Below are 26,430 nucleotides of genomic sequence, written 5' to 3'. Positions count from 1 at the left end.
TGCTCGGCAGAAGATGGTACAGTACGACTGCTAGCCATCCCCATCTCTTGCCTGCCTGGCAGAAGATGGTGCAATACGACTGCTAGCAATCCTCATCTCTTGCCTGCCTGGCAGAAGATGGTACAGTACGACTGCTAGCAGTCCGTATCGCCTGCCCGCTCACCATAAGACGGTTCAATAGGACTGACTGCAGGACTAAAGAGAATGACCTGGTCAAGTCACTCCAAATTTAGTCCCTGCGCCCATGTCTGCCCAGGCGCTCCCAGCCGATGCGGCCAGGAGCACCTCGGACACGATGAGGACGACTACCAGTCGTATTGCACCGTCTGCTGCCAGAAGGCAAGGGGTTGCTGCTACTGTGCAGCAAAGCCGTACCGCGTCTGCCAGCACCCAGGAGACATAGGGTGACGGTTACCTGAGCGGGCTCCATGCTTGCTGTGGTATGGCGTCTGCACAGGTAAGTCAGGAAAAAAGGCGCGAAATGATTGTCTGCCCTTGCTTTCACGGGGGGAGGGAGGGAACGGGGGGCTGACGATATGTACCCAGAACCCGCGACAATGTTTTAGCTCCATCAGGCATTGGGATCTCAACCCAGAATTCCAATGGGCAGCGGAGACTGCGGGAACTGTGGGATAGCTACCCACAGTGCAACGCTCCGGAAGTCGACGCTTGCCTCGGTACTGTGGAAGCGCTCCGCCGAGTTAATGCACTTAATGCACTTAGAGCATTTTCTGTGGGGACACACACACTCGAATTTATAAAACCGATTTCTAAAAAACCGACTTCTATAAATTCGACCTTATTCCGTAGTGTAGACATACCCTAAGAGATATCTATCCCTCTTCCATTTACACATGCAATGAAGTGAACTTAATTCAGCTATTGCTACAGCTACACTGATCTGAACGTTGGAAATGCTGTTCTGCTAAGAAAAATGACACTAAAAATAGCATCGGGGGATTAAATGTTTGTGACTCAACGATTTCCATATAATTCCAAACTTGCGTAGTTTGAAAGTAAAATTTATCTGCTAGCTCTATACATCTGAGTGTCAAGTTGGCTAGTTTCCTTCTCAACCCCCGCCCCCCATAATAAATGTTTTGTAGTTCAAATTAGGACTTCTGTTTTGTCTTGGAAAACTCACTATTGTCAAATTATGCCTCAGTGACACCTTCTGACTCCAACAGGTCTGCACAAATGTAATTGATTGGAATTCAGTAAACATTTCTGTTGTTAATGTACGAGGAATAGTATCCAGCTCTATCCCTCTTAGCTGTTTTGCCTCCACAGTGCCAACAGAGCAGTAAATGCAGATACTAAAGGCTAAAGGTGACCAGGTAGAACTCTGAATACATAAAGGGAGCAGATATGTGGGGTAAGGTGCCACCATTTTTTACATAGTTAACTTTTCAGAGTAGAACTAAACTTTAATAAATGAAGTCTACAACAAGAGAGATTCAAAAGTTTGGTTTAGTGCTACATTTACATAAATACAGTATACTAAAATGGCTACTTTTACTCTTCCAACCAACATCAGAAATGGATCTGGATTTGTCTTTTCTTTTCTACAATAGTTTACACACAAATTAAAAAAGAAATATTTAAAGATACTATGCTAAACAAGCAAAACATAGCATAAAGTAAAAATTAACTCTGAGACTTATCTAAAATACCTTTAATAGGGGATGTATCTTGTCCACAGGTAATAGGAGAGGGTTTCTTCGTTTTCGTTTCTCTATAGCAGACTGTGCATCAGCTATAGCCCACTTGTCGATTGGATGAGGAAATGTCTTTTGAACTCGCTCCTGCCCAAACATAAGAAATGCAGTTTAACCAGTCATCATACATAAGCTTGCAAAATAGTCACTCACCTAATTTCCCTATTGATGTTTGTACCCCATCGCTTCCTCACTTCTAACTGCTCCATTGCTCTCTCTCTTAGGCTTTTCTCCTTTCATGCAGCCCCACCTCTAAGGCTGGAACAATCTTCTACTCTCCACAGAACAAGCATCCTTTCAAATCTCGCCTCAAAACAGTCCTTCCTGCCCTTTGTTATTTGCATTATGACAGCACTTAGAGGTTCCAGCTGAGATGGGGCCCAATCATACTGAGCACTGTACAAACACAGGAAGAGGGGACACTAAAGAGCTCTCCGTCTAACTGGAAAAGACAAAGGGATATTGTTCCCATTTTACAGATGGGGAATTAAGGGTCTGTCTACAAAGCAAAGTAAAACCTGTGGCTGGCCCATGCCAGTCGACTCAGGTTCATGGGGCTTGGGCTGCAGGGGTGTTTCACTGTGGTGTCAATGTTCAGGCCTGGGCTGCGGGACCCTCCCACCCCGTGGGGTCCTAGAGCCCAGGCTACAGTCCAAGCCCAGAAGTCTATACAGCAATGAAACATCCCTGCAGCATGGGCCCCATGAGCCCAAGTCAGCTAGCACACACCAGCCACAGATGACTAGTTACTGTGTAGACATACCCTACTAATGGCTGATTCATTAGAGTTTTGTCGTCACGTTTACATCATTTTAGTTTACACAAGGAAGTATGCAGAAGCTGTTTGGCCCACACAAGCTTGTGCTTAGGTCAGTGATGCCCAAACTTTTCAGGGTCATTGCCCCCCCGCTTACCCCTGTCCATGCCCCCACCGCCCAAGCCGGGGCTGGGAGCAAGGGGGCGGGGAGGGGGCAGGCGGGGTAAGGAAGCCGAGGCTGGGGCTGCATCTGGGAGTGGGTCTGGGAACGGAGCCATAGCCAGGGACGGATGCTGGGGCCAGGGTGTGGAGCCACAGCAGGGGTAGGAGATGCTCCCTCCCAATCCCTATGGGAGCTGGCCCAGGTCCCACTGCGCCCCCCACAAACGTTCCTCTGCTCCCCTCAATTTGGGGACCTCTGGATTAGGTTTATGTGGCCCTCCTGTGTAATAAGATTGGGCACCACTACCCTAAAGCACAGAGAGAAGATGTAACTTGCCCACAGTCACTGAGAGTCTGTGACAGAAGTAGGAACTGAACCCAGATGAAAAGCTCTGTTCCTTTCTCCGTGGGCCCAGAAGGTAGTCATGGGCAATTGCTCTTCTTCCTCAAAGGCATTCAAGTGGGGTGCTACAAGGTTCTATTCTCATCTCCCTCAACATCAGATGTGACACATGGTTTGGGTGGTGCCATCATACAACTCTACTTTACAACTGTCACCAGAGCTGAATAGTTCAGTTTTCCCAGGGTATAGTCAAGACTGACATCTAGATGAGGGCTAGATGGCTGAAGCTCAATTCAGACAAGACAGAGATTTTACTCATTAGCTGCAGGAATCATCCAGGAGATGACTGAGTTGATGTGTCCCCTCAATAAAGGGCTTTTGCCCACGTTTTGACAGGAAGGTGTATAATCTGGCGGTCTTGCTAGATTCAAAGTTCTTTTAAATGATCACATGGCAATACTAGCTAACAGTCCTTTTTGTCATCCTACACCAAATAAACAGATTGCAACCTTTCCTCTTGGATGCAAGCCTTGCCGCAATTATTCACTGCTTTATGACCTTTACACTGGATTACTGCAATCAACTTCACTTGGGACTGCACCTGAAAGTCACCCAGAAACAAGGTAATGTGGAACATCGCTGTCCACTGACTTATCAGTTCATCTCACAGAGTGCATATGACACTTGGGCTTAAGACTGCACTGGCTTCCTGTTTATAGTTGGAAACAATTCAAAGTGTTGTTTCTAACCTATTAAGCCCTTTATGGTTTGGGTCTTGGGTACCTTAGGCTTGCTCCTGTTCACACTTACGCACATACTTAACTTTACATGCAAATAGTCCATTTACTCCAATGGGAGCTACTGGCATGTGTAGATATTTGCATGAACAGGATCTTAGATCACTGATCTCCTTGTGTTCTATCATGACAACTGAGAACAGCTGAGGTGTACAGCAAACAAACAATCTCCAGATTTAAGCTTCAGGGGTCTGGTGGCAGAGTGATCTCCATGAATAGACCTTGACTCATTCCTACATTCATCTGGTAGAGTTTAAGTCTGTTGACCTTCAAGGTGTACTACTGTTTTTGGGAACTTGCAATTACTCTTTAAACATACTTCCTCATTTTTAATGAAATAATCAAGTCTACTTAGGTTACGTTACTAAGTGCTTTTATCAATATTGTTTCACTACCGAAAAAAAGCAATTTTTTTAAAAGATACAACTAAAACTAAATCCTGTGTATAGCTAAAATCTTATGTGCTGAGATATCTCTTTGCTCAGATAAAGTATTGGCAGTTTTATAAAAGGTTAGCATCTCTCTTTTCTCTAAGAAACAATGTGTGAGGACTTGGGAATCTTACAGACAAAGTTTCTTACATAAATCAGTACTGGTGTAATTGTTTAATAAAATACATACCTAAAATCTTTAGCTCATACATGTGGAGTATAATTATACCCAATGGGAAATTAATACGCACAAACTTATTTTAGCATTCCTTTTGTATTAGAAGACAGAAATTACAGAGCTGGCGAGCAGGTGACAGTCTCTGACATGACAAAGCATTGCTCTATATTCTAGAGGACTGGATAGCTTGGGGACTGGAGATAGAACACACAGCTTTTCACCTCTACATATAAAGTTTAAATCCAGACTCCGCTGGTGGTAGCTAGAAGTAATAAAGGCTATTAAGGGACATCTACAAAATAAGCTTATTTAGTTTTATACAAATCTTTGTACAACAACAATCATAAACCAATATTAAGAATTAATCAATTGACTCAATGTCAAGTAATGTATTTAAAAACACTATACACACTAAGAATCTCAAACCCTCCAGGAGATCAGTTTTGTAAATAAACATATTTTACATTTTATAAGTACTCTCAAATTATTCATTTCCATAACAAATCTGTAGAATATTAGATGAGACCATCAGCTTGTAGTGGACTGAAAGTGCCTTACATACAAAGCTGTAATTTGTCTAATATGCTACAAAACCAGTCAGGCTGGTTTTTTAACGCCGCCCCCCCCACCCCTTTTTTTTTTAGGCAGTCAATTTTTCTAATGTGAAAGATAACAGCTATTTAAAACTACGACATAACTCTGGATGTGTCTGTTAAAAAGTGCAGCCCATTAAGGCCCCAATTCTATAACTGACAGTGCATAGACAGACAGCTGCAAGAATACAGAGCCTCACTGAGTTCAATATATTTCCATACACTTAACAGCAACCTGCCCACTCTCTATCAGTTGCAAGATCATGACCTAAATCGGTAGTTTAAATTCATTACATTAAAATGTTTACGTTTTGCTTTTGGGGATTAACTAAAAAGGAAGATTAAATCCCTGCAAGCTTTGAATTCTAAAGTTCAAGGTCTATTTTAACTAAAGCAATACAAAACATTCGCAGCTAGCTATGCTTTTCTGCACTTTTTAAATACAGAATAGATTTTGTTTTAAACATGACCAGACAGTTATGAGACTTCTGAACAGAAACTAATTGCAGCTCAAATATAACTCCTTTTCTGAAAGCAGAACACTGACTAATCTTTTAGAATAATGCCCTATTTATATTCTACCTTGTTATAAATTAACATTAGATCACTTACAAGAGTTGAGTACAGTCATTTTGTAAGCAAGCACCCGGTTTCCGGTATTAGATAAGTCAGCTTTGCCATTCTCACCTCAACATCTTGGACAGTCCGTGGCTGTGCAATGCACAGTTTGTTCAGCAGCTGAAGTATCAGCTCTTCAATATAATAGAGGGAATCTCCTTTTGCTGAAAAACTGGGGTGAACCTGTTGCTGCACCTGCACAGTAGAATTATTTTCTTCAATCAGAAGCTGCATTGAAGGATGTGTGGAGGAGCATATGGTAGCACAAACAGATTAAAAATACTACATATTTTATCGTCTTGCAAATTCCCATGCACATGGGCTTTCCTATGTAGTACATATAACGGCGTCAACCCATGCCATTATAATGCTTTCGTTTCATGATCAAACGAAATACAGCTGCAAAGACGACTTTAAAAATGTGAATCAAAAGCAGACTAATGGCACAGCTGCCTGGACAGTGAGAAAGCAACTGTAGAGGTAAGCTCCCCATACCCTACCACGGGTTCAGCAGCAGAATGAGTGAAGGAATGGCCTCCATTAAAAATAGCAGTATTGATCAGTTTAGCTGCGGGGGGGGGGGGGGGGGGGAAGGGCGGAGATAGAATTAACAGACTGGAGAAAGAGACCCGAGGAGCTGGGATGGTGAGAAAAGAGAACTGATGAATTTGACAGGGAACAAAATTAATTGCTTGGAGAAAAGGCCAGGGGTGAATGGATGTGAGAATGGGGTGAAGTAGCTCGTGAATTGCTGTCCAGTATGTGAGAAAAACAAATGTGAAGTGTATATTTGTGAGAGAAGGAAAGGAAAGAGAAGGAGAGTGAAGTGTGCATGGATGAGCAAGAGAATAAATGAGTAAGTGTCACTGCACTTGTCTAGATTAGGCACAAATTGAGGGTAGCTAACCCCAACCTTTTGCCTAGCATAGTCAAAAATTAACACCACCTTTTACCTCAATTTAGCTCGGTGAGATCAACTGTAGGCTTCCTCTCCCAAAGGTCAACCTCAACCAGCTACACTGAGGTAAAATACACTAAACTGTGTCTAAACTAATGGAAAGGTCGTGGTTAGCTAACACGGTTTAGCAACTCTGATTTATCCTGGATCTCTTTTCTCAAATTTCACAAACACTGAGGGTATGGCTACACTTGTAGATGTAGAGCACTTTGAGTTAAACCAGCCTTCGTAGAGCGCAGTAGGGAAAGCGCTGCAATCTGTCCACACTGACAGCTACAAGTGCACTGGCATGGCCACATTTGCAGCAGCATTGGGAGCGGTGCATTATGGGCAGCTATCCCAGCATGCAATTAACTGCAACGTGCTTTTCAAATGGGGGGCGTGGAGTGTGACAGGAAGTGTGTTGTGTGTATGTGGGGGGAGAGAGTGTGTTTTTGGAGGGCTGAAAGCATGTCAGCGTGCTGTCTTGTAAGTTCAGACAGCAGCAGATCTCCCCCTCCCTCTCTCTCTCCCACACAGCATTCCACAGTAACGGCTTGCTTTGTCTTGGAGCAGCTGTCAGACACGGAGCTTTCAAAGGGCATATCCGCATTCCTAGGTGAGTTCAAAACAATGAGAAGAGCAGCCACTTGACTTAAGGGGATTATGGGACGTTCTGGAGGCTGATCAGAGCGCAGTAATGCAACACCTCATTCACACTGACGCCGGGCATTTCAGCCACTATGCAACAAGCATTAATCTTCTTGCCGAGGTGGAGTACCAGGATTGCTCTAGCTGTGGAGTCAGAGCGCTCTACGTGCCTTGCCAGTGTGGACGGGAGTGAGCTAGGGCACCTGGGGCTGCTTTAATGTGCTCTAACTCGCAAGTGTAGCCAAGCCCTGAGAGACCATCCAGATTCCCCATTCATCTCAGCAGGATACGAATCCGGAAAAAGCAATACTTAGATTTAAATTATAGCCTCCCCATAAAAAAGCCACACAGTACACAATCAACAAGGGAAATTCCCCGTTTTCCCATGCAAATTATAGATTAAGTCAACTCAACAAGTGACTTTACATGTTTCAGAGTAACAGCTGTGTTAGTCTGTATTCGCAAAAAGAAAAGGAGTACTTGTGGCACCTTAGAGACTAACCAATTTATTTGAGCATGAGCTTTCGTGAGCTACAGCTCACTTCATCGGATGCATCCGATGAAGTGAGCTGTAGCTCACGAAAGCTCATGCTCAAATAAATTGGTTAGTCTCTAAGGTGCCACAAGTACTCCTTGACTTTACATGGTTATTTATTGATGGCAATAGTCACTAGGTGCTTTCTAGACACAAAAGACAGATAGTCCTTGATCTCAAGAGCTCACAGTCTAAAGATTACATCCGTGAGGTCAAGTTCTGTTCCTCTGATCCATGCAGGTTGCTCCTTCTGAAGACAAAGGGAGCTCCCTGTTCACATTGAAAGATTCTGACCTTCAAAAGGGTTTCTTTCAAACAATACCTTCTAAGATGGATCACTAATACTTAATCATTCCATATTAACATGGACTTTTCAGAGGAGGGATAGTAACGAAAGATGTACTCCATGGCCTGGGCCCAGGATATCTAAAATACCATCAAGCTCCAGGACAAAGACCATGGTTAGAGAGACAAGGTGGGTGAGGTAATATATTTTATCGGACCAACTTCTGTTGGTGAGAAAGACAAGCTTTTGCGCTACACAGATCTCTTCCTTCGGGGACAGTTCGAGACTGGGGAATGAATTCTCCCAAGAACTAAGGACAATCAGAAACCTCACCACTTTCCACTCCAAGTGCAAGGTGCATTTCTTTGACCTGGACTTCTCTAGTATAAACACATTACAATAAAAGAACATTTATAAAAATCCTGCCAAAACAAGATACTCCACTGCGCATGTTTCTCCCTTTGAGAGGTTGAGAGAACAAACATCACCTGACAGATTGGCGGTCACATAGCTTAGTGCAGGACTTGAAGTCGCTCAGATCACAGGTGCAGACTTTTCAAACTGCCGAAGGGTGCTCAACCCCTGGCTTTGCCCCAGGCCCCGCCCCTTCCCACCCAGCTCCGCCCTTTCCCCCAAGCACACCGCATCCTCGCTCCTCCCTGCACCCCGTGAAACTTCTGTTTGTGGCAGGGGGGAGGTGCTGAGCACTCATCTCACTACGGTAGAACTCTATTATCACCATGAAAAGGTATCTCAGTTGAGACTACATTATCCTTGTCAAATCTAGTATAAAGGTGCACCAGTCCCTAGTGTTAAGATCTCTTACTTTATGAACTGAATGCATAGCTCAAACAGAGCTTTCACCTGCTTTGTCAAGACCACACGGATATCCCATGACACAGAAGACTAAGGCAGAGGGTCTCTGAATGCATCATGCTCCCCATTAACCTGATCACATAGGGCTGCAGGCACTGATACTTTTGACAGCTCAGAATAAACGTGCAAGTAATCAGTTCGGGGGCGAAGTAAAAGGGCTCCCATGGCCTTGTTTCCATTATGACACAACCCTTTTCAATTTACAGTTTGAAGTCTATTCAGTGGATGATTCTCAAGAGGCCAGGACACAAACCATCTGTTCAGATACACCATACTACAGAGCTCTCACCTGTCAGCAGCCAAGCTGTCAGAGAGAGGAACCTGGGCTGGGATAGAGCAAGCTACCCTAGTTATGGGTGAGTAGCTAACGCCAGATACTCAGCTTGATGGATAAGATGTGGTTCTCAACTGTTGCAGATGGCAAAACTTGATGGGACTAGGAGAGTCACTGAACCTTTGGTCTCTCCTGACTTGGAGTCCAAGCAGCATTTTTAGTCAAGAGATCCTCTCCCTGCCAATACAGGATAAGAGAAATGACTTGAAACTGGTACTGTGAGGCTACCATGAGGCCTACAGAGGACTGGAGGTGAACAAGCCAGGTTGCTACATGAGTCCAGTATGGAAAAACCCAGCTCAGATTCTGAATTGCCTGTATAGTAGGAAGCTTTGACAGAGACAAATCATGGAGCCAGCCCGCCCAGCACCTCCTGTCCCAATCCTTTGTAACAGGGGCTCCCCCCGCCCACCATATCCCATGAGCCTGAGCTCAAGACTTCAAGGCACTTGGGACTCCAGCACTTGGAGCAAACGACTTAGTGGAGACCTCAGGTTCATTGCTCATGGGGCAAGGACTCTGGTGCAGCAGGAGCCCTGCTGGGGTACATGGGGCGGGGCTGGGTTTGCACCAACGAGCACTGCTGGCACTGAGGCCTACCACTCACGTCTTGAACAACTCAGACTTCGCTTCCACGGTTTACCTTCCCTTCAAAGCCCTCCCCAGGCCAGCCTCCTACTGGAGTTCTGGAAGTCAGCCTGTGATGTCTCAAGGAGGGCTCTGAGGGGTTGCCAGACCAACAAAAGAGCCAAGGTGAGACGGTACTGATGCACTGAGAACAGTGAACAATGCCAAGGCACGGGCACAAACAAAAACCGGACTAAAGCCGACTGAAGGCTAGCAATGCCTGAGCATAAAAGCAGCAAACAAAATTAGATGCGGAGGCATTATAAAAGTACGCACAAGCACCAAAGACCAAGATCTCAACATTTTAAATAACCAGTTAGGTTTGACTGAAAGGAAGGGTATAAATAAGGAAAGGATAGTGACGAGGCTCTGTAGGAAAGTGGAGTGATGGTTGAAGGTAAATTTTTTTCCTGTGCAAAGCTCCTTCACTGACATCAGTCAAAAAGGAACTGACTGGATTGCTTGGAGGGCAGCATTTCTGATCAGCAGGGGATAGCATGCGCTGGTCAAGAGGAGGCTAGACTCGTGTTCTAGCCCACTACTGCTGCCGTTAAGGGTCAGAAATATTTTAAAACCAGGGGGAGTTGTCAGTCTTGCACTAGCAAGCTACCACGTTATAAGACAGGACATACCTGGCGGTTTTTCGCCTTCCTCTGTAGCATGGGGCACGGGTCACTTGCTGGAGCATTCTCTGCACCTTTAAGTCTTTAAACCATGATTTGAGGACTTCAATAGCTCAGACATAGGTGAGAGGTTTATTGCAGGAGTGGGTGGGTGAGATTCTGTGGCCTGCATTGTGCAGGAGGTCAGATGATCATGATGGTCCCTTCTGACCTTAATATCTATGAATCTATGAATACAAACCATGCATTGGACAAGAGGGGGTTGAAGAGCTTTATGGTTATGCAGTCAAGCATAAACATAAGTCAAGCTGAAAAAACAGATATACCTTGAACCTGGCCTGAAGTCCTTTCTTGGGCTGGAAGGCCATGCTTTTCTTTTTCATAGGGTGTTTCTGAACAGCTCTTTTTCCCCTTCTAATGCCTCCTCAGGAGTTTATCACTTGCAAATTTGAGTGAGTCCAGTACCCCCTTCACATGGATAGTTCCTTTCAAGGGAGTAGTCTTTAGTTAACTACAGGCTGCCTCATAGATTGCGAGGGTTCTGGTTAAGATTTTCACTGCATCCATGGAAGCACTAGCTAGGAAAGGATTGCTATAGAGCTTAGAGATGAATGTAGACATTTTATCCCTAACTCTGCCTGATAGGTCACTACACCATGCAAGGATTACTCTGGAGAAGTAAATCAAGGAAATGGGCAGCTGCCTAGATGAAGCAAAGCTTCAGAATTCCTTCTTGATGACACTAACATTTCTGCTGCTAAATGCTTGGAAAAGAAGTCACCTCAGAGAAAATCACGGTGCACCTATTCCAAGGATGAAACTGATGGTATCAAGTTTGGGGACAAATTGGGTTTCTCTTTTGGGATTATGTCCAATTAAATCCTGAATATAGAACAAGAGGCAACAATTGCCTCTAAAACAACAACAAAATTTAAGTAACAACTACTAAGAGTAAAAGAAGAACTGAAAATAATTTTCTTTTTAGCCTGGATTATTAAAATGAGCCTGTATTTTGTTTGCACTGCATAGATATATCTCACATCACAACAAGGTCTGGCAAGACAAGGTCCATAACCACTTGCTACAAGGGACCCTTTCCAAAACTAACATATCACTGACAAAAAAAACTAGCCTTGTAATGAGAACAAACAAACAAAACAGGAGTTTATTGTTTATAACAAACTAAAAAATGCTATCCAAAGATCCAATATTAAACACAAGTGTTTTATAAAGAAATTATGCTAAAAACATGAATTTATTTTCTTGGAAGGTTAGACTGAAATATCCCACTTCTCTATTTGCATTCAAACCATCACTTGCTTTTTCAGAAAATTGCATCCCTCTGTTCATCTGAGATACTGGAGAATTATTTTCCTGTTTCAAAGGAAAACGAATGCCTACCACAAACCTGTTAGTACAATGGCAAAAAGTTCACACACCTGTTTATGGAAAAATATTTAAATAAAACACCTTTGTTAAATTTTACAGCCTTGCAAGATTGTCACAAAAGTTTACCAGACCAGGCACAGGAATTCTACTCGCTCACCTTTTCCAATACGGACGGATTATAATTGAGAAATGAATGATATTTTACTTCTTTCACAAAGAAGTTACTCGCCCTAAATAAGTGGGTGAATAAAATTTTGCAGTGCTACTTTAATGCTTTTTGATTAACTTCAAGAACCGACTTTATAAATTTGGGAGCCAGCAAAGTGATTAAAATATTCAAGTTACATATTTACTAGTTCAAGCAGCGTAAGGTCTTGCCAACACTCGTCAGTATTTCCATGCACTGTGTACGAGTCAAAAATAAATAAATCACTGCCAATAAAAGAAGCTCTTGACCTGCCTGATACCAAAATGTTAAAACCCAGGAAACAGAGCTCTAAAGCAGATTCATTCTCTCTCTCTCATTTTAGAGTGTGTTTTCCCATCTCTTCATAAGGAAAAGAAAGATAATGGTGCCCTTTAATGTACAGGAAACTCTACCTCCCAACCCATAATGTCTCTCTCTCTCTCCACGTGATTTAAACTTACACTTTGGGAGGGAAGGTGGGGGGAAATAAAGCAGTCAGGTGCTGCCATATTAGTGACTGTCTTTCACTGAACAAGGTCTAACAAGTCTGCAATGCACCAGTTGCCCAGTTTAGCTGGAAAATGGTCACGCCTAATAGCCAACGAAAAAGGAGATTTGGACAGTTAAGGAGTTAGGTATATAAACGAGTTAAAGACATTGTCAACTTGATTTTTTTTTTAATGTGACAATGCTAATTTTTAAATGCAGTTTCTAACACAGCATCTTTTAAAGAAAATGTCCCTTTACAAAATTTAACTATTTTGCTGCTCCCCTGTTAGCATGTGTAAGGGGCTTTTCAGCAAAAAAATTTAAGTAACAGATGATCTGCCTATACAACAATTTTTTAAATTTATTTTTAAATGTCTTTAAATGGCTTGAGACAAGGTTAGCTAAAAACAGTTAATATCCACAAAACACATGGTTAGTCAGTTAACAGGAGAATCTTAACAGTATGCCAAACCTCCTACCTGCCTGGTCTGACAGTTTGATTCCTGCAAGTAGCTATGCATAGTGGTATTATGCTGCACGAACAGGAACCCTTAACCATACTAACTGTACCCCATAGGTAAGTCTACTCCTCCTTCAGCTCATAACTGTGCAGGCAGACACCCAAGACACACGGTGGGTGAGATAATATCTTGTACTGGACCAACTTCTGCTGGTGAGAGAGACAAGCTTTTGAGCCACATGAGCTCTTTTTCAAATCTCTACAACTACACTGCATTCAGGCAGACATCCCACGTTTTGCATTGTAGAGATTTTTTAAAATATCCATAGAATGTGGTGCAGAGACCCTGAGGCCTGGTCTACACTACAGGGTCAGGTCGAATTTATCTGCATTAGGTCCATTTAAAAATGACTGCATCCACACAACCAACCCCGTTCTGTTGACCTAAAGGGCTCTTAAAATCGACTTCTGTACTCCTCCCTGACGAGGGGAGTAGCGCTAAAATCGACCTTGCTGGGTCAAATTTGGGATAGTGCGGATGCAAATCGATGGTATTGGCCTCCGGGAGCTATCCCAGAGTGCTCCATTGTGACCGCTCTAGACAGCGCTTTGAACTTCGATGCACTAGCCAGGTACACAGGAAAAGCCCCAGGAACTTTTGAATTTCATTTCCTGTTTGGTCAGTGTGGCGAACTCAGCAGCACTGACCACCATGCAGTCCCCCCAGAATTGCAAACGAGCTCCAGCATGGACCGAAAGGGAGACACTGGATCCGACTGCTGTATGGGGAGGAGCATATGTGCAGGCCAAACTCCGATCAAAAAGAAGAAATGCAAATATATTTGCCAAAGCTCACAGGGCATGTTGGACAGAGGCTACAACAGGGACACACAGCAGTGCCGCATAAAAGTTAAGGAGCTCAGGCAAGCCTACCAAAAGACAAAGGAGTCAAACGGTCGCTCCGGGTCAGAGCCCCATACATGCTGCTTCTATGATCAGCTGCATGGCATTCTAGGGGGGAACCCTACCACTATCCCACCACTGTGTGGACACCTGCAAGGGGGGAGTCTCACAGAACATGGAGAAGGAAGAGGAGGAGAATGCACAGCAGGCAAGCAGTGAATCCGTTCTCCCCGGCAGCCAGGACCTTTTCATCATCCTGGAGCCAATACCCTCCCAAGGCAGGATCCCCGCCCCTAAAGCTGGAGAAGGCACCTCTGGTGAATGCACATTTGTAACGACAGTACAGGGTTTAAGGGAACAGAAAAAGGACCCTGTTCATGCTGGGCTGTTTGCACTTGGCTAAAAGGGGTCACCCCAGAGAACAGCCACGTGGCGGGGAGGGAGGGGTGAAGGGATCATCCCGGAGAATAGCCATGCAGCAGGGAGGGGGTAGGTGTATGCTGCACATCCACCCGAAAACCGCAGCCCCTCCTTTTAAATGTAAAACCCAAACCATTGCTTGCTCTGGGAAAGGAGGGCACTGCAGTTTGAAAACATTCCTACATGTTATGAAGGCGTAAGAAGCCAACCCCACGTACCAAAAGGCTTACCATGGCTGCCTGGAAACCGAATTCTGTTGCCCAGCCGTGTGTGATGTGTCAACATACCGGCAGGCGCTCAATATAAAAGGCAAAATGTGACCTTGTACCTAAAGCACATGTCCTGTCTGCTGTGAATTGCTTGATTCACTGTGAAAGAGTCTCCCTTTTGTTCTCAGAAATGTATCATCTTAAATTTTACTCTCCCTTTCTATCTCCCCCCAGGTGCAAATGTTTCTACACTCTCCCTATCATCTCCGTCCCTGAGGTTATTGCAGATTAGAAGGCGAAAAAAAACGTACTCGCGATGACATGTTTTCTGAGCTCATGCAGTCCTCCCGCACTGATAGGGCACAGCTTAACGCATGGAGGCATTCAGTGGCAGAGGCCAGGAAAGAATTAAGTGAGCGCGAAGAGCGGAGAAAGGACACAATGCTGAGGCTAATGGGGGAGCAAACTGACATGATGAAGCGTCCGATGGAGCTGCAGGAAAGCCAACAAGAGCACAGACCCCCCACTGCATCGACTGTATAACCGCCTACCCTCCTCCCCATGTTCCATAGCCTCCTCACCCAGACGCCCAAGAACGCCGGGGGGAGGGGAGGGCGCGCGGGGAGAAGAGAGGCTCCAGGCACCCAGCCACTCCATTCCAGGGGATGGCCCAAGCAACAGAAGACTGTCATTCAAATCAGAAGTTTGATTTTTAGTGTGGCTACAATAAACAATGTGGCCTTGTCCTTCCCTCCTCCCCCACCCCACCCGGGCTACCTTGTCCACTATCTCTCTCTTTTTTTTTTTTTTTAATTAATAAAGAAAGACTGCATGGTTTCAAAACAATAGTTACTTTATTTCGAAGGGGGGAGGGTGGTTGGCTTATGGGGAATTAAAATCAACAAAGGGGGCAGGTTTGTATCAAGGAGAAACACACACAACGGTCACACCGAACCCTGGCCAGTCATGAAACTGGCTTTCAAAGCCTCTCTGACGCGCAGTGCGTCTTGCTGTGTTCTTCTAATCGCCCTGGTGTCTGGCTGCTCAAAATCGGTCGCCAGGCAATTTGCCTCAACCTCCCACTCCGCCCGAAACGTCTCCCCCTTACTCTCACAGATATTATGGAGCACACAGCAAGCAGCAATAACAATGGGAATGTTGGTTGCGCTGAGGTCTGACCTAGTTACCAAACAGCACCAGCATGGTTTTAGAAGTCCAAAGGCACATTCTACCACCAGTCTGCACTTGCTCAGCCTATAGTTGAACTGCTCCTTACTACTCTCCAGGCTGCCTGTGTAAGGCTTCATGAACCATGGCATTAAGGGGTAGGCTGGGTCCCAAAGGATAACTATTGGCATTTCAACATCCCCAATGATAATTTTCTCGTCTGGGAAGTAAGTCCCTTCTTGCAGCTGCTAGAACAGCCTGGAGTTCCTAAATATGAGAGCATCTTGCACCTTTCCCGGCCATCCCAAGTTGATGTCGGTGAAACGTCCCTTGTGATCCACCAGTGCTTGTAGCACCATTCAGAAGTACCCCTTGCGGTTCATGTACTGGTTGGCAAGGTGGTCCAGTGCCAAGATGGGGATATGTGTTCCATCTATTGCCCCACCACAGTCAGGGCCGGTGCAACAATATTTTGCACCCTAAGCGAAACTTCCACCTTGCGCTCCACCCCCCTCCCCTCCCCCGACAACCTCCAAAAACTAGTAAACTTAGCATTATAAACAGCCTGTCAGAACAGGTAACGGCTGTTGTAATGTTTCTTTTTTTACCTTTAAGGCATTTCAATTGTTTGCCATTGCCTCTGATGTGTCCCATTCAAAGTCTTACTATTGTGCAAAGCTAAATAATTGAGCCTTGCATTGCATCACCATCCAGGTTAGGCAGGGTGACAAATCCTCCTTGCCCCAAAGGGCCATTACCCCCTGGTGACTAATTTCTACTCCAAGTCTATAAAGCAGACTTTTAGGGTAAATACATGATTCCTTCAATATTACCCATGCACACATCTCACAAGGATTCTCACTCTTGACAAGTTACCAGCCTTGGGTAGATCCCTTCCATGTTCCTCTTTGTGGGTAAGTGCCCTGTAAGACATGTGGCGTGCAGTGAGTTTGTCAGGCCTGCGGTGACAGCTGTTTGTGAAGATCAGGGGGCCCTTTGCCAAGGGGAGCTGGTGTCACAGTGAGCTTGGGGTGGCTGACAGTATGGGGCAGGGCACTGAGGCTGGTGGGGCAGGTAACAGGAGAGGCCGCGCGGCAGGGCCGGGAAACAGCAGCAGCAGTGTGGTCTCTCCCGCCCCAGGGCGGGCTACGCTCCCCGCCTGCCCCTGCTGCTGCGGAGGCTGCCGCCACCAAGCTGGGCTCGGGCCACCCGGCTTCCCCCGAGCGGCACCCGGTTCCTGCTGCTCTCAGCCGGCAGGTGCAGGGCCCCAGCCGAGCCCGGCCCCTTGCATCTCCTCCGCGGTGGTGCCCTCCCCCCCCGCATCCTCCTGGGCAGCCACGGTCGGGGAGCCTGAGAGGAGGAGTAGCCCCCGGGCAAGCAGGGGAGACTCCGAGGTGAAGAGGCTGCTGGCCCTGGCACAGCCCGACCGCTGGAGACTGACACGTACCTGCCCCTAAGCAATAGTGTAAAAAAAAAAATTGGGGGGCACCGCTTTTCAGCGCCCCCAAATCTTGGCACCCTAGGCAGCCACCTAGTTCGCCTAGTGGTTACACCGGCCCTGAGCACAGTTAGGGAACCCCATTGCAGGAAAGCCATCCACTATGACCTGCACATTTCCAAGCGTCACTACCCTCGATAACAGAACGCCAATGATTGTATTGGCTACTTGCATCACAGCAGCCCCCATTGTAGACTTGCTCGCTCCAAAATGATTCCCGACTGACCTGTAGCAGTCAGGCGTTGCAAGCTTCCACAGGGCTATCGCCACTCGCTTCTCAACTGCCAGGGCAGCTCTCATCTTGGTATTCCTGCACTTCAGGGTGGGGAAAAGCAACTCACAGAGTTCCAGGAAAGTGGCCTTACGCATGTGAAAGTTTCACAATCACTGTGAATCATCCCATACCTGCAACACTATGCGGTCCCCCCAGTCTGTGCTTGTTTGCCTGGCCCAGAATCGGCGTTCCACTGTATCAACCAGCCCCACTGCCACCATGATGTCCCAATTGCCACAGCCTATGCTTTCAGGAACGTCTGTGTCCACGTCCTCATCAAAACCCTCCTCGTGCTGGCATCTCTTAACCCAGTTCTGTATATAATCCAGGATAATGTGCGAGGTGTTTACAATGCTCACAACAGACTGGACTTCAACACAGAGTGCTTCCGCCAACGTGCACAGGCTGAAATTGTGGAAAAGCAGCATCACTTGCCCCATAACCTCAGCCGTGCAGAACACAATGCCATCCACAGCCTCAGAAACAACTCTGACATCATAATCAAAAAGGCTGACAAAGGAGGTGCTGTCGTCATCATGAATAGGTTGGAATATGAACAAGAGGCTGCTCGGCAGCTCTCCAACACCACTTTCTACAAGCCATTACCCTCTGATCCCACTGAGGGTTACCAAAAGCAACTACAGCATTTGCTCAAGAAACTTCCTGAAAAAGCACAAGACCAAATCCGCACAGACACACCCCTGGAGCCCCGACCTGGGACATTCTATCTACTACCCAAGATCCATAAACCTGGAAATCCTGGACGCCCCATCATCTCAGGCATTGGCACCCTGACAGCAGGATTGTCTGGCTATGTAGACTCCCTCCTGAGGCCCTACGCTACCAGCACTCCCAGCTATCTTCGAGACACCACTGACTTCCTGAAGAAACTACAATCCATCGGTGATCTTCCTGATAACACCATCCTGGCCACAATGGATGTAGAAGCCCTCTACACCAACATTCCACACAAAGATGGACTACAAGCCGTCAGGAACAGTATCCCCAATAATGTCACGGCAAACCTGGTGGCTGAACTTTGTGACTTTGTCCTCACCCATGACTATTTCACATTTGGGGACAATGTATACCTTCAAATCAGCGGCACTGCTATGGGTACCCGCATGGCCCCACAGTATGCCAACATTTTTATGGCTGACTTAGAACAACACTTCCTCAGCTCCACACAAGAGATCCACTTCCTGGACACTACCAGGCAAATAAGTGATGGACACAAACACCACTCTTCACCAGAAACGTACTGACCGCTATACTTACCTATATGCCTCCAGCTTTCATCCAGAACACACCACACGATCCATTGTCTAAAACCAACAATTTCCATCCCACCATCAACCTCAGCCTTGACCAGTCCACACAAGAGATCCACTTCCTGGACACTACAGTGCTAATAAGCGATGGTCACATAAACACCACCCTATACCGGAAACCTACTGACCGCTATTCCTACCTACATGCCTCCCGCTGTCACCAGACCACACCACATGATCCATTGTCTACAGCCAAGCTCTACGATACAACCGCATTTGCTCCAACCCCTCAGACAGAGACAAACACCTACAAGATCTCTATCAAGCACTCTTACAACTACAATACCTACCTGCGGAAGTGAAGAAACAGACTGACAGAGCCAGAAGAGTACCCAGAAGTCACCTACTACAGGACAGGCCCAACAAAGATAATAACAGAACGCCACTATCCATCACCTTCAGCCCCCAACTAAAACTTCTCCAACGCATCATCAAAGATCTAGAACCTATCCTGAAGGACGACCCATCACTCTCACAAATCTTGGGAGACAGGCCAGTCCTTGCTTACAGATAGCCCCCCAACCTGAATCAAATACTCACCAGCAACCACACACAACACCACAGAACCACTAACCCAGGAACCTCTCCTTGCAACAAAGCCCGTTGCCAACTGTGTCCACATATCTATTGAGGGGACACCATCATAGGGCCTAATCACATCAGCCACACTATCGGAGGCTTGTTCACCTGCACATCTACCAATGTGATATATGCCATCATGTGCCAGCAATGCCCCTCTGCCATGTACACTGGTCAAACTGGACAGTCTCTACGTAAAAGAATAAATGGACACAAATCAGATGTCAAGAATTAGAACATTCATAAACCAGTCGGAGAACACTTCGATCTCTCTGGTCACTCGATTACAGACCTAAAGGTCGCAATATTACAACAAAAAGACTTCAAAAACAGACTCCAACGAGAGACTGCTGAATTGGAATTAATTTGCAAACTGGATACAATTAACTTAGGCTTGAACAGAGACTGGGAGTGGATGTGTCATTACACAAAGTAAAACTATTTCCCCATGTTTATTCCCCCCCCCACCGCTCCTCGGACGTTCCTGTTAACTGCTGGAAATGGCCCACCTTGATTAACACTACAAAAGGTTTTCTCCCCCCAGCTCTCCTGCTGGTAATAGCTCATCTTAAGTGATCACGCTCCTTACAGGGTGTATGATAACACCCATTTTTTCAGGTTTCAGAGTAACAGCCGTGTTAGTCTGTATTCTCAAAAAGAAAAGGAATACTTGTGGCACCTTAGAGACTAACCAATTTATTTGAGCATGAGCTTTCGTGAGCTACAGCTCACTTCATGTTCTGTGTGTATATAAATCTCCTCCCTGTATTTTCCACTTTATGCATCAGATGAAGTGAGCTGTAGCTCACGAAAGCTTATGCTCAAATAAATTGGTTAGTCTCTAAGGTGCCACTAGTACTCCTTTTCTTCTAACAGCAGTGGTGACGGTAAGCTGAGCGGGCTCCATGCTTGCTATAGTATGGCATCTGCACGTATAACCCAGGAAAAAAGGTGCAAAACGATTGTCTGCCGTTGCTTTCACGGAGGGAGGGGTGACTGACTACATATACCCAAAACCACCCACGACAATGTTTTTGCCCCATCAGGCATTGGGAGCTTAACCCAGAATTCCAATGGACAGCGGAGACTGCGGGAATTGTGGGATAGCTACCCACAGTGCACCGCTCTGTAAGTCGATGCTAGCCATGGTAGTGAGGATGTACTCCGCCGACTTAATGCTCTTAGTGGGGACATACGCAATCGACTGTATAAAATCAATTTCTAAAAACCGACTTCTATAAAATTGACCTAATTTCATAGTGTAGACATACCTTGAGTCACCATGGGACAGAGTCCCAGAAATCATTCCTACAAATACAATTAGGCAGAGGGCTAGGTGTGAATGTAAACGTGAGGATAGAAAATCTACTATATGGACACAAGCCAAGCTGTATAACTTGTTACCATTTAGGTTGATTGTGCTTCTAACTAGTGATAAAATCCTGTGTAGCTGTAGCATGAATGCTAGCTGGCTCTGCAGGGTTTAAGGAAACTGACTCCCTAGACTATTGGTATTGCAGCTCTGGAGGAACTAGGGCACCAGGGATGACCACTCCTCCCTCATTGGGATTCACCCTCTCCCAGACTGTTCCCCAAGACTTTCATGGGCTCGTTTCCCCAAATAGTGGCATGCCTCTTTCCCTCATGCACATGCCACTTTCCCTTTACCCACTCATCTTCCTCCCCGTGTTTTGTAATCCATCATTCACCAACACCCCTCCTGGCTTCTCCCCTGCCACAGTCCCAAGCACACTTATTTATACCCACTACTCACATTTACAAAACAAAAAATAGCTTCTTTTAAAAAGGAGGGAAAAAACACTTAAAAGTTCTGGAACCATATAGTTGCGCAGTTACCTAGGTTATGTACATAATATTATTACTGTTGCCCTTGTCTGCCCTCCAATTGTTTTTCATACTCACTTGTTTATGCCACATCTTAAATTAAGCCTCAAGCCTGCAAACTGGATCCACATGTACAGCATTTTATGAGCCCACAAAATCCTACTGTACTCAACTGTGCTTCATATAAGCACAGAGGTCCACCTGAACTTATCAGCTTGAGGGATCAGAACCTCTGATTGTAAGATCTATATGACAAGCAATGTGCTTCCCTATACATTTGTAACACTGGATTCTGACTGGGGATTTGGGCCCTACTGCAATTAAATGATGATGGACAAAGTTCTGTCAAATGCAAACTGAAGATACAGGAAAAAAAATCCACCAAATTCTTTCAGTTATAGCAATCTTAGGTGTTATCTGTAAATACAGTAGTCAAATCTGTAAATACAGTAGTCAAACATAACTGTGATTTTTCAGCTAATTGTATTGAATTAAACAGGAGATCCAGAAGACACTCAACAAAAGCCAGGCACCTTAAGAGTGGCTAGAAAAGTAAACATCCAGAAATGTTAAAAGAATTTATATAATGTCTTATAACCTATGGTAGTGCCAAACTGTTCTAGGCACAGACCCTGCTCCAATGTAAAAATAAACAGAAGGGTGAGAAACAACATACAAGCAAAAAGAACAGGAGTACTTGTGGCACCTTAGAGACTAACAAATTTATTTGAGCATAAGCTTTCGTGGGCTACAGCCCATTTCATTGGATGCATGGATACAAGAACAGTGAGCATAATGATAGGCACACACCTTAACTGCTTTTTAGAAAAACATAGCAAGTTCCTCCCGCCACTTCATCCCACTCTGCTTCCCCAACAGCAATCCTTAACTCCAAATTCAGCATATTCAAACTCCTCCCTCCCAATATCTGACTCCCTCCCTGCCACATAAATGAACAATTCACTCAGAAAATAAATTAAATAAATAAGTAGTCAGGTAGTTTTTTGTGGATGCTGTAGAAGAAATGGGTCTTAAATAAGAGTAGGGCTTTGCAAACCAGCTTAGAAAGGACATTCCATGCATAAAGTATGGAAGGTAGCAGAGAGTTATGAGACAAGCACACAAAACAGGCTGGAGGTTATGATGACTGATAGCGCAAAGGGCACAGAGGCGGGGGATGTAATAAGAAACAATAGTGGATAAGCAGGGAAAAGCAGAGTTACATACTGCCTTAAATACAACCACAAAAAATCTGAACTTGATGCAGTGAAGAAAGGGAAGCCAGTGAAGGGTTACAAAGAAGTGAGTGCTGTGGCTGGAAAGGTAACAGTGTCAAACACTACTGGGAGAATGAGGAGGCTAAGGATGAAGTAGAGGCTCTGAGATATGCCAAGGACGAGGTCATTAGTTATTTTGATGAATGTGGTATTAATGGAGTGGAGGGTGAAGCCAGGGTGGAAGCCAGGCCGGAAGGGCAGAACTCAAGGCAATGACTTGATGTATCTGGAGACAAAGGAAGCTAGGGTGGTAGTTACAACAGGCACACAGTGGGGAATCAAGGGACACCGTTTCCAAAATGGGGGAGACTACGGAATGCTTGTACTATGAGGGAGACAGAGATGTAAGATTAAGGAGAATGAAGGAGAGGGTGAGACAGGGAGAAAAAGAAGCCAGGAGGGAATTTGGGATACTTTGGCAGGTGACATGGTAGGAAACCTGTGAGAATGACAAGAAAGGAGGGAGATTACCACAGATCCTGCCAATCTTCATTGTGAAATCAGCAAGATCCTACAAAGTGAAGAATAAGGACATAGGAGGGAGTGGGGATTAAGGTTATTTTTGAAAAAATCAAGGGTTGCTAGTGAGCCATGGAGGTTGTGGAAAAGTGACTCAATGAGGGTGAAGAAGCAGTATTGTGGCGGCAGGAAAATGGTAGAACTAAGAAGGGAAGAGAATGCACTGTAGTGAGGGAAGCTGGTGTGGTTATGGGACTTCTTTCCCCAAGTCATTCAGTGGTTCAGGAGAAGAAGAATCAGATGTGGGGAGGTGAAAAAAGTTTGGGGTTAGTAATGTGGATTACACGGTGTGACAGAAGCAAAAGGATCAAGAGGGGAGGAAACAGACAAAACAGCAGAGAAGAGAGGACAGAAAGTGGCAGAAAAGTCATGGAAGAATCAAGTGAAGGAGCATTTTTGTTTCACTGTCAATAACTATAACTCTACAAATTTGACCTGGCACTTCTCTACAGAAATTAACATTCATGTATGCGTATTTTAACAAAACAAATAGGAAATGTTTCTTGTACTCACACTGTCAAGTATTCAAAATAACTTCTTCCTACCATTTCCAAATACCTCAAATCCAAGTATAGTCTTAGTTTCATGTTAACGATTGAAGATAAAATAGTCAATCAAGTAAAAAATTATGCTTTCATTACCAAGTTATTTGCCCATCTGAGCAACAGTTTGAGTTAAATAAACTATTACTAACACAAAGCACAACAGCTTAAACAACACAATGAAAACTGGCAGATGAAAAAACACTGAGACTAATCCCTTAGTAAATATTAATAATAGTATATAGTAAATATTAATCAGCGGATAAATGATTTTTATGCCCCAAAAAGTAAATTTCAGGAAGGTTATAAGTAAAGCAGAAAACTACTTGCAAAGATAACTTAATACCAGTGTGGGAAAGAGGAAATGTAGAAAAATTACTTAACAGTTTAAAGGGGACAATCTTCACATTAATTTACAAGAGCCTAGAGTTTCCCATCCCACCTCTGTCCAGAGACTTCACACTTTCACTATGGGTGCAGAAAAAAACATGCTGTAGTGCAACACCTGAAGCTTTGCTAAGAACTTCCTTGTAAATTTATTAGCAATACATTTCTTGGGTAATTTCAAGTTAAAGTATTCTGATCACTTCCCATGTTCTATGCATCATTAAGGGCAGGTCTACACTACGGCAGGGATCAACACTCTGAGATTGATCCACTGGTTGATTTAGCGGGTCCAGTAAAGACTCGCCAAATTGACTGCAGTTCGCTCTTCAGTCGATCCCTGTACTCTACCCACAATGAGAAGAGTAAGGTAAGTTGACGGGAGATTTTCTCCCATCGACCCCCCGCGGTAACTCGACGTAAGGTACATAAACTCCAGCTATGTTATTCACGTAGATGGAGTTGCGTAGCGTAGGTCGACTTACCGCGGTAGTGTAGGCATAGCTTTAGGCTCCTCCCGCCGACATAGCTACTGCTGCTTATAGGGGCTGAAGTAATTATGTTGATGTGAGAGCTCTCTCCCACTGGCTTAGAGCATCCGCACTAACAGCACGACAGGCGTGCTGCTGTAAACTCTGCAGTGTGGCTGTAGCCTAAGCAGCATCCAGTAGTTTTGTTGCAAGAGCACCAGTTTATTTATCTTCATGCTTCAAATTGGTAAAGATTTAGAGGTTTCAGATTTGTTTGTAACCAAGGATGCCTCAGAACTTATTCAAAACACAAGAACTGCAGAATTATCATTTTAAAATTTTGTGAAACAATTCCAACTGTTAAATATTTGTTCACCATAATGCTCTCAAACCCATAAAATTAACCACAGGCCCTGATCCTGAAAACGCCCTGACCCACCACCGAGCCCACAATGCAGTTACTGGGGTTTCACCTGCACCCATCCCATTGCAGATTTAGGGCCATGGTTAATATCCTTAAACAAAGTATCTGCTACATAGTTTTTCCCTTGGTATGTTTTTTCTTACATGAAGTAGCATTAATATATGAACTTTCAATACTTCTTCAAATTTGCCATTTATACTTCTGAATGGAGTAGAAGAGTTTCCAAGAATAATCCCTTTAGGCATACTCTAGAAATCTGATGAGTCATCCAGAGCCACAGTGGACTTGTTTTGGAAAATGCAATTCAAATATTGTGCAGTACTATGTAGTGCTTATACTGCATGGGTCTCCTACCTGCTGACACACCAGTACCAATAGTTTAAAGATAATGGCAATCCTCATAAGTGAAAAGACTAAAACATCTACAATTATATAAAATGCTTTTCATTTTGAAAAACTTGTCACCAGAGGAAAGTTCAAAGCTTTTGATTACAGATATGCATTTAAATACATCTTTATAGGTAGCCAATGAACTCTGCAAACTTGATATCTGCTAGGTGACCATTTAAATGCATGAGAGATTTGTTTTTTTTAGATGAAGAAATCAAATATGTATGGCCAACTGCACACTGTTTCCTCTTCCAATGTTTATTTCTCCTACATAAAAACATAAAAATGGCTATATCAGGTCAGACCAAAGGTCCATTTAGCCCAGTATCCTGTCTTCTGACAGTGGCCAATACCAAGTGCCCAGAGGGAATGAACAGAACAGGTAACCATCAAGTGATTCATCCTGTCGCCCATTTCCAGCTTCTGGCAAACACCATCCCTGCCCATCCTGGCTAACAGCCACTGATCGACCTATCCTCCCCTACATTTATCTAGGTCTTTTTTGAACCCTCTTATAGTCTTGGCCTTCACAACATCCTCTGGCAAAGAGTTCCACAGGTTGACTGTGTGTTGTGTGAAGAAATACTTCCTTTTGTTTGTTTTAAACCTGCTGCCTGTTAATTTCATTTGGTAAGCCCTAGTCCTTGTGTTATGAGCAGTAATTAGCATTTCCTTATTTACTTTCTCCAAACCAGTCATGATGTTATAGACCTCTATCATATCCTGCCTTAGTCATCTCTTTCCAAGCTGAAAAGTCCCAGTCTTATAAATCACTCCTCATACAGAAGCCATTCCATACCCCTAATCTTTTTTTTTTTTTTTGCCCTTTTCTGAACCTTTTCTAAATTTATCTTTTTTGAGATGGGGCGACCACATCAGCATGCAGTGTTCAAGATGTGGGTGTACCATGGATTTATATAGAGGCAATACAATATTTTCTTTCTTAATGATTCCCAACATTCTGTTTGCTTTTTTGACAGCTGCTGCACATTGAGTGGATGTTGTCAGAGAACTATCCACAGTGACTCCAAGATCTCCTTCTTGAGTGATAACAGCTCATTTAGACCCCTTCATTTTATACATATAGTTGGGATTATGTTTTCCAATGTGCATCACTTTGCATTTATCAATACTGAATTTCATCTGCCATTTTGTTGCCCAGTCACGCAGTTTTGTAACATCCTTTTGTAGCTCTTCGCAGTCTGCC

At 44.5% G+C, this 26,430-nt stretch overlaps 1 protein-coding gene across 1 annotated transcript in view; it reads right to left on the bottom strand.

Annotated features, from left to right (window-relative positions):
- The window catches only part of SOS2 (SOS Ras/Rho guanine nucleotide exchange factor 2), a 115,116-nt gene that overhangs the window by 77,712 nt on the left and 10,974 nt on the right, over positions 1-26,430 (bottom strand). The window contains exons 2-3 of the mRNA XM_048852831.2: positions 5,667-5,792; positions 1,674-1,805 (exon numbers count right to left, since the gene is read on the bottom strand). Coding sequence (XP_048708788.1) covers positions 1,674-1,805; positions 5,667-5,792 — 258 coding nt within the window. The remainder of the gene's footprint in view (positions 1-1,673; positions 1,806-5,666; positions 5,793-26,430) is intronic.

This window comes from Caretta caretta, chromosome 6, assembly GCF_965140235.1.
Source record: "Caretta caretta isolate rCarCar2 chromosome 6, rCarCar1.hap1, whole genome shotgun sequence".
NCBI classification, from domain to species: domain Eukaryota; kingdom Metazoa; phylum Chordata; order Testudines; family Cheloniidae; genus Caretta; species Caretta caretta.
Note: the sequence above shows the minus strand (reverse complement) of the source record. Positions and strands in the feature narration are given on the sequence as shown.